Genomic DNA, 8775 nt, shown 5'->3' with positions numbered 1-8775 from the left:
TGTCTGCATGTGTCCTGGGTGCTACCCCTGTGCCACCTGAGCCCAGGCCGCACCCGGCAACACTGGGTTCCTTAGCCTGATGCCATTCCTTCTCTGGTGATGGAAGCCCCCCAACAGAGGATTCAGGAGAACTGCATGCAACCCAACTGCCAGGGTTGTGGGGATGCAGAAAAGGGGGGTCCCTCTTCCCCAGTGATGCTGAAACCCCGAGGGTCCTGTCCACTGAAGGAGGGCAGGGGAAGGGCTTCCCCACAGTGTTATGGAGAACTCACTGCCACCACACGTAGCAATGGTTTCCAACTTGGATGCCGTTAAATAGTGACCACATGAATTTGTGAGCAAGGAAGGGCTCCTGAGGGCACTATAGGGCGGTCCTCCAACTCTCCCAAGACCTCCACATTGTTTGGGGCGGGGGGATGCAGTTGTTTCCCTCACCTCCTGCTGGCCCCAGAGGTCTCCTATGGCCTTGTCTGGATTGGGACCGCTTCCCTCACCCCCCCCCCCAAGCTGGCTCTCCCCCACCAGTGCCATGCTTAAAATCATAAGAGCTTGAAGAGACCACAAGGGCCATCCAGTCCAACCCCATTCTGTCATGTAGGAACTCCCAATCAAAGCATACCTGACAGATGGCCATCCAGCCTCTGCTTAAGGACCTTCAAGGAAGGAGACTCCATTGAGGGATTTGTGTTCCACTGTCGCACAGCCTTTATTGTCAGGAAGATCCTCCTAATGTTGAGGTGGAATTTCTGTTCCTGCAGCTTGCATCCATTGCTCCATTGTGTCCTGTTCTCTGGAGCAGCAGAAAACAAGCTTGCTCCCTCCTCAATATGACATCCCTTCAAGTATTTAAACAGGGCTATCACGTCACCCGTTAACCTTCCCTTTTCCATGCTAAACATCCCCACATCCCTGAGTCGTTCCTCATAGGGTTTCATGGTCTGCAGGCCCTTCACCATTTTGGTGGCCCTCCTTTGGACACGCTCTTTTCCTGTAGCTTGCATCCTCCTATGTGTCTGCAAGAGTTTCAGTGCCACACTTCATGCTCATTTTCCGCCCAGCAGCAGGCAGTGTCCCTGTGTCTTGTGTGTGGCCCCCATGAAGACCCCCCCGGTCAATTATGGGCAGTAGATACAAAGAAACAAAGTATTTTATTATTGAAAAGGTTTTCTACGAAACACTGCACAATACAACAAAAAAGATGTGGATGCCATGGGGGGGGAGACTTAAGCCCCTTTTAAGCCCCCCACCAAGCAGAGGCCCCAGAGGGATGCGCCTCGTAGGCAACGCTTCCAAGGACACGTGTGGAAACAGACATGGCGTGGGAAAAGGTGGAGCCCCCCTCAGTTACAGGACCTGCTTCACTCTCCCTCTCTGCCCCCCGCAACCTGGCACTTTCGCCTTCTCCACATGTGCGCCGCACAAATGGCCACAGCACAGCCACATGTGGAACAGATGCCCACTGGGCACCAGCTATACTCATGCTGTTGGAAGGGGGCTGGTGTGCCCTGCATCTGAATCCTTTTGGGCTCCCAGCCAAGGCAAGGCAAGGCAAGGGTCCCATCGCAGCCTGGAGGGGGCAGGGGCGCTCTGGCACCATTTGGGCAAAGCAAGTGACATGGCTGTTGCAAGGTGTGTGTGTGTCTGCCTTTTGTCCCAAAGGGACAGCTCTGTGGGTCCTGCAAAGAGGCCATAAAGACATTTCCCCTCCAACGAACACACACACAGAGGCAAGCTGAACTTGGAAGAAACCCTGAGTGAGAATCCTCTGCCCCATCCCTATCACCCCCAACCCCTTCCCACCCTCCAAAAAAAATGGGGGGGCATCTTCAGCCTCTTTCTGCCAAGCAAGGGATGCAAAAGCTTGGGAAAGTCCAAGGGAGGGGGTTATAAAGAAAAAAAATCTTTTATGTGTTATGGGAGGTTTCCTTCAAGAAAGGTGTTTTTAAAAGAAGGCATTCTTGTACTGACTCGCTCACGAGATTTCCAGAAACCATGTGGCATATGCCTTCCTGCTTGGCAGACAGAGCTGGACTGGACGGCCTTTGGGGTCCTCCCAGCTCCAGGATGCCTGGCAGACCTCTAGGCTCAGGGCTCCCCATCGCTGCCATGCCTAGCCTTAGGACTTTAGCCTCTCATGCGATTGCAGGAAGTGCTTTCACACTAAATTGCGCTTATCCAGACTTCATCTCGTCCAGAAAGCGTGAATGAAAGTGATCGCATGAAAGGCTCCCTCACTACATCATGCTAATCCCATGAACGAAGTGGAATTGCCCCCTCATTTCCCGTCATTTGGTATTATCAGAACATCCTGTTGATAATGCAATTCCACCTCACTGACAGCGCAATGGAGTGAGAAAGCCTTTCGCACAATCACTTTCACTCGCGCTTTGCGTGTGATAAAAGCCCCTTGCTTTCTCGGTCTGTTCTTTTTATGTCTGCTAAGCACTAGGGAGAACTGCGGCTCAGGCAAGGGTCCTCCCTTGTAGTAACACTGGTGGGTCCTTCGGTTTTTATCAGCGGGGGGTCTGCAAAAAATGGCACAAAGAGGCCCCTTAAAGCCCAAGGGATTCCTTACAAATGGGGACCCTGTGCCTCCATTTTAACAAGCGCAACATTTCAAAATGCAACTTGTTATTATTTCATGAATAAAGAGTTCACTTTCTGCCAAACGTAATTTGAGGCCAAACCAAGTTATCCATAATGTCAATACTGCATTTTTCGATTTCTTCTCAAAATTTCCATTTCCATGGCCCTCCTTTAAAAGAAAAAAAAAAGGGGGGGGGGGGAAGGGGGGGAGGGAAACACAACTTTTCTGCATGATGTCAAAATTTTTGTTAGTTTCACATCTCCATACTTGACAGCGCAATTGGGGGGGGGGGGGTGAGAGGAGGGGAACAAGGGCCCTGGAGCTTCCTTATGGCCTTCCTGGGGGCTGGGGGGCTCTGCATTTGGCCATCCTGCAGAGGCTGCAGAATAGGCCTGCCTTTGCCATACCTCCCCTGACCCACCTCTTGGAGGGGGCTGGCAGAGTGGGGGACAGAAGCCCCTCTTTCAGTGCAGGTGGGGCTCATCATTCGGAGACCTGCCAGGAGCTGCTGGGATGTGCGTCTGCAAGCACACACACACACAAACACACACACACACCATGCAGACCTAAGCCCCCCACTCTTTGCCCCCCCCCCCCATTCCTCTGTAGGCTCTCTCTGGACAGAGACCCAGCCAGGGAGCCCAAAGCAGAGGCCAGGGGGACAAACAGGAGGAAACCGGGTGGGGGGCAGTTCTGCTGTGGGCCTCCCCTCCACAGCCCCAAATCCTCCTGGCTTGAGCCCACAAGAATCCCTGCGTGGCACATGCCAGGGTCCAGCAGGAACCAAGTGGGGAGAAGCCTCTTGGCCTCGCAGCCTGGCCCAGGTTTCTTCAGGAGGAAGAGGAGGAGAAGCAGGCTGGTGGGGCAAAACACACGCGTGGAAGCTGGTGAGGCTGGCACAGGGCCTCCGGGTCAGTCATGGAGCCAGTCTGCGCACTGCGGGAGCCAAGGAGCGCGATGGAGGAGTCCATGGGCCAGCATGGCCTGCAGGGGGACTTTATGTGTTGCGCACCCCAAGAGACTGCTCCAACTCTTGCCGACGCTGCTGGATCTGAAGGAGTAAAAGGAGACGCTGCTCGGGGCTGCAGGAACAAGGGCATGTCCGCACATGTGCACCCCTGGGCCCCCGTTCCCCTCCCCACGCCCCTTACCTTGCAGTAGAAGTAGCGGCTGACGGCCTCCTGGGACCATGGCTCATGGTAAAACGCTGCACGGCGCTCCTCCTCCGGATTCCCAACCACATCCGTCATGACCTTTGGGAACGCAGAAGCAAGGAGAGTGGATCAAGGCCACCAGCAATACAAGGCTGCCCCCATCCCCTGCCAAGAGCCTGTGGGGGCTTCTGTCGGGCCAAAGGGCACCAAGCCAGCTGGACCTCTCCCCAAGATATGGACAGAAAGGTCAAACGAACCTTTAGTGCCAAATATTACAGGATGCATCCAGACCGAGCATCAGCTCACAGGCTAGCAGAGGCCAGCGCAATCTCATCTGTCCAGCTCAGCCCTCCCTCCATCATGAGAGTCTTCCGGGGTCTGCAGCTGTCATGGCCTCCACCTCATGCCTAGGCCACCCCCACCCCAAGCCCCAATTTGGCCCAACCTCTGCCCTGACAGAAAGCCAGGAGGGACACACATTTTTGCTGTGGATCCTGGATCCCCCTTCCCCATCCAAAAAGACGGAGGGGTGGGCTGCTGTGTGATCTGCCCTTCTTAGGAGCCAGGGGTGCAAGAGCACAGTGGGGCAACAGTGATGGGAAATGGGGGACGGCCTACTGTTTCCCCCTGTACCATGCTCTTCTCTTTACCCCCCCCCCCCCCCACACACACACACACTCTGGGGCCACATCTAACATGGCCTTATAGCCAAGCAACTAGAATTACATGCAACTCTGGCACAGTCACTGTGCTGTTGATGGGCAAAGGGGGGGGGGGGGGAGATCCAGATCCAGCCCCCAAGTTCAAGATCTCTCTCTTCTCACACTCACACACACACACACTTTCCCACCTGCCACTTGGCAAGATGACCGCTGAGAGGCCCGCCCCAGCAGGAGCCCAGCCTACCTTGAGGTCCCTGCTCTGGGACCGGAGGAGCTCCTGGATGTAGCCCTTGGGGTCTTTGGAGAAGCTGAGCATGAAGTCTCGTTGGATCTTCAGCTGGTTGATGGACTCAATTGTCTCGTGAATCTGAAGGAGCAATGTGGGGGTCATTTCCCATGAGCTCTCTTGCCCTGTGGGAAGAGCGCTGGCTTCCCTGGCAGCTCCCTCCACGCAGTCCACAGCCACGGCCCCCAGGCCCAGTGTTCGGCCTCCGGGTTGTCCATGGGCAGCCTTTCCGCACAGGAGTGGGACCTGACAAGGCCACGGGCCACAGCAGTTGGGGCAACTTCGGAGCCCCATTTAAATGGGGAGGGCTGGTGAGGAGGGCAAGGTGGCTTGCAAGTCAAGGACAGAGGCTGGTGCAGAAGAGTTGGAGTTGTGGGGCTGGCTGGCGTGGGGCAAGGCCCAGGCGGCAGAGACCCAGCTTGGGGGAGCAAGCGCAGAGACCTGGGTACTCTGGGAAAAGCTGGATGCAAGTTGCTCGAAAGTGAGAAACTGAAGGCACAAATTCATTCAGCCACAATCAGCAGGAAAAATGGGAGGTGTCTCAAGACATCATGATGAACTTCCAGCTGAGCGAGGTTTTTAACGGGAGATGCATAAGAAATGGGAAAAGGGTGGAATCACCAAACAGGTATTCAAAGAAATAGCAAGCATGTTTAGGGTAAAGTAAGAAAAGCTAAAGCGCAGAACAAGCTCAGGTTTGTTACGGAGGTTAAGAACAATAAAATGGTCTTTTTTCGCTATGTCTGTAACAAAAAGAAGGAAACGGTAGAGCCAGTGGATGGAGAAGATGGAGAAAAGGCAGAGTTACTCAAGACCTTCTTTGCCTCCGTCTTCTCAGAAAAGGAAAAGGGGCTCAACCTGAGGAGGAGGATAATAATAATAATAATAATAATAATAATAATAATAATAATAATTTGTTTTATTTATATACCGCTATTCCAAAGATCATAGCGGTAAACAGCAATTAAGCTAATTAGCAAGTAAGCAACAGTCTGGGTACTCATTTTAGCTCCCTCCTCGGAAGGATGCAAGCCTGAGTCGAGCTTGGGCCCTTTTGCTGGTCTTGAACTCGCAACCTTCTTGTGGTTTTGAGTGAATGGCTGCAGTACAGGCATTGAACCCCTGCCCCACCAGGGCTCCATGGAGCAGAGGAGAAAAAAGGGGAAACTCAGCACAGAATAAAGAGATAGTACAGGAATACCTGTTTAACCTAAACAAATATCAGTCTCCAGGACCTGATGAACTACATCCAGGGATATTAAAAGAACTGGCAAATGTAATCTCAGAGCCATTGGCCATAATAATCTTTGAGAACTCCTGGAGAAGAGGAGAAATCCCAGCCGACTGGAGGAGGGCAAACGTTGTCTCCGTCTTCAAAAAGGGGAAGAAAGAGGATCCCATCAATTATCCTCCAGTTAGTCTGAGATCAATCCCAGGAAAGATCCTAGAGATCTCACAGCAGATCATGAAACAGAGAGTCTGTGAGCATTTAGAAGGGACTGACACAATTGCGAAAAGTCAACATGGCTTTCTCAAAAGCAAGTCGTACCAGACTAGTCTGGTCTCTTTTTATAGAGGCGCAAGCCTGGTAGACGAAGGGAATGCTGTGGACGCAGCGTTATTTTGATTTCGGTAAAGTCTTCAGCAAAGGTCCCCCATGATATTATGGCAAACAAACTGGCAAAATGTGGTTTAGACAATGCAACAGTTAGGTAGATTTGTAATACGTTGATCAGCAGAAGGATGCTCAGCAATGGCTCCCCTTCATTTGGGAGAGAAGTGATCAGTTGGGTGCCACAGAATCTGTCCTGGACCCAGTTTGCTATTCAACATCTTTATCAACGACTTGGACAAAAGAGTAGACGGCATTCTTATCAAATTTGCAGATGACACCAAATTAGGAGGAGCGGCTAATACCCCAGAGGAGAGGATCAAAATTCAAAATGACCTGAATAGACTAGAAGGCTGGGCCAAAACTAACAAAATGAAATTCAACACAGAGAAATGTAAGGTATTGCACTTAGGGCAGAAAAATGAAATGCACAGATATAGGATTATGGGGGACACCTGGATGAATGAAACTACATGTGAAAGGGATCTGGCAGTCTTCTGTAGACCACTAGCTAAACGTAAGTCAACAGTGTGATGTAGCAGCTAAAAAACTAATATGATGCTAGGTTGCATCAATAGGAGTATAGGCTCTAGATCAAGGGAAGTAACAGTGCTACTCTATTCTGATTTGGTCAGACCTCACCTGGAATAACACTGTGTCCAGTTCTGGGCACCACAATTCAAGAAGGATGTTGAGAAGCTGGAGCGTGTCCAGGGGAGGGCAAACAAAATTGTGGAAGGTCTGCAAACCACTAAGTCCTATGAGGAGTGGCTTAGGGAGCTGCTTTGGGAAGAGAAGGTCAAGAGGTGAAATGAGATCCATGTTTAAATATTTGAAGGGAAGCCATATTGAAGCTGGAGCAAACTTGTTTTCTGCTGCTCCAGACACTGGGACACGGAGCAATGGATGCAAACTCCAGGAAAAGAGATTCCACAGTGAAAGATACTGCTGCCTCAATGGAGGGCAGCGGAGTCTCTTTTTTGGAGACTTGGAGGGTGCTTTCCTGCATGGCAGAAGGGAACTGTAATGGATGACCCTTTGGGGTCTCCTCCAACTCTAGGATTCTTGGACTCTATTGCCTTCCATAGGCCAATGGCGCCCAAGCAGGATAGACACCCAACAGTTCTGTCTCCCACCCCATTTGCTCCTTTTGTGGCTCCTGCCAACACCTGGCATTTGTTGGGAGGCTGCCAGGCCCCATGCTGTCCTTCCAGTGGGGCACTGCCCAGCCCCAGAGTAGAAGATGGTGCTCCACCAGGCAGGCATCCCTCAACCCTCCACATTCAAGGTCCACAGTGGGTCTCCCCACCCCTGAAACAGCACCTTGTTATCCAGGGCAGTGATCTCCTGCTGGTTCGCCGTGGAGAGGAGGAAGCTGCTCATCTGGCCCTTCAGTGGGTCCTCCACTTCCACGTCAATGTCGTAGCAGGCCGTCTTCTTCTGGTCATTGGGGTCCACACTGCAGGGGCGGCAGAAGAGGGGAGACATAAAGCTGCAAGCTGCTCCCAAGGGCATCCCTTCAGGGCTCACGAGAGGCCACAGTTGGGGGGCACCTGCAGGGCAGTTCCCAGACCGCGGGGTCAAAGGGGGAGTGCCAGCTGACCTGATGATGTGGTTGATGACGATGGGGTCAGGGGGCAGCAGCAGATTCGTCAGGCGCTGGGGGATTTCAGAGAACTTCAGTCGTGGACAGTCAAAGATCTGAAGTAATAGAAAAGGAACCGGGGGGGGGGGGGGGCTGCAGTCAGGAGGCAGCCAAAGATGAGGAGATCCTTGGACAAGAAGGGCCCTGTGCTGCCACTTTGGGGGTGCCCCCCACTACCATCACTACCTAAAAAGAGGGGAACATCTTGGCACAGGGACAGCAGAAGGGAGAAACTCTGGGTTGAGGAAAAGGAGGGACTCGGGGAGGGAGGGCCCCAAAGTTCACCCCAAAGGGGTCTCCAAGTGGGACTCCCCCAAGTGGAAACCAAGAGCAGGGGAAGGCTGCCAGGCCAGGCCTGACCCGCACTGCCCCTCTGCCCATCCTCTGGCCCTGGCCTTCCCACGGGGGACAACAGCATCTTGCCCAGGGGGCTGTAGAGGTGGATTTTGTTGTTTGCAGCGAGTGTCCTGCCCAACCCCCCCGAACCACAGCCCAGGCGGCCAGTGTCCACGGCCATGAAGCATCGCATGAGACCACTGACCACACACCCCCAGCCAAGGAAGGTCGTATGGGGCAGAAGGGCCCACCTGCTGGAAGTACTTGTCACAGTTGATGTACTCCTTGTCGTGGGAGTCCTGCAGCTTGTTCGTCTTGATATACTGCCAGAGCGCCTGGATGATGGCCGAGCGCGTCTGCGTGTGGATGCCCAGCAGGCGGGCCAGACGGGGGTCGAGTTTGAACTGTGGGGGCTGCGGCAGAAAGGAGAATTCATCCCCGTTGGGGGGAGAAGAGCAGCGAGCGTGGCAGGGAAGCGTCTGCTGGAGTTGTC

The 8775-nt window shown here is 53.2% G+C and overlaps 1 protein-coding gene across 4 annotated transcripts in view; it reads right to left on the bottom strand.

The window, feature by feature from the left end:
* Positions 1-1149: 1149 nt before the first annotated feature.
* Positions 1150-8775, bottom strand: part of LOC149310253 (SWI/SNF-related matrix-associated actin-dependent regulator of chromatin subfamily D member 3) — a 50118-nt gene continuing 42492 nt past the window's right edge. For all 4 annotated transcript variants that reach the window (XM_089533994.1, XM_089533995.1, XM_089533996.1 and 1 more), the window contains exons 8-13: positions 8534-8695; positions 7905-8002; positions 7625-7760; positions 4648-4770; positions 3739-3840; positions 1150-3638 (exon numbers count right to left, since the gene is read on the bottom strand). In XM_089533994.1, the coding sequence (XP_089390120.1) occupies positions 3585-3638; positions 3739-3840; positions 4648-4770; positions 7625-7760; positions 7905-8002; positions 8534-8695 (675 nt within the window). In that variant the 3' untranslated portion in view covers positions 1150-3584. The remainder of the gene's footprint in view (positions 3639-3738; positions 3841-4647; positions 4771-7624; positions 7761-7904; positions 8003-8533; positions 8696-8775) is intronic.

Source organism: Sceloporus occidentalis, unplaced genomic scaffold, assembly GCF_023333645.1.
Source record: "Sceloporus occidentalis isolate IW3139 unplaced genomic scaffold, rSceOcc1.0.p SCAF_7, whole genome shotgun sequence".
Taxonomy (NCBI): Eukaryota; Metazoa; Chordata; class Lepidosauria; order Squamata; family Phrynosomatidae; genus Sceloporus; species Sceloporus occidentalis.
Note: the sequence above shows the minus strand (reverse complement) of the source record. Positions and strands in the feature narration are given on the sequence as shown.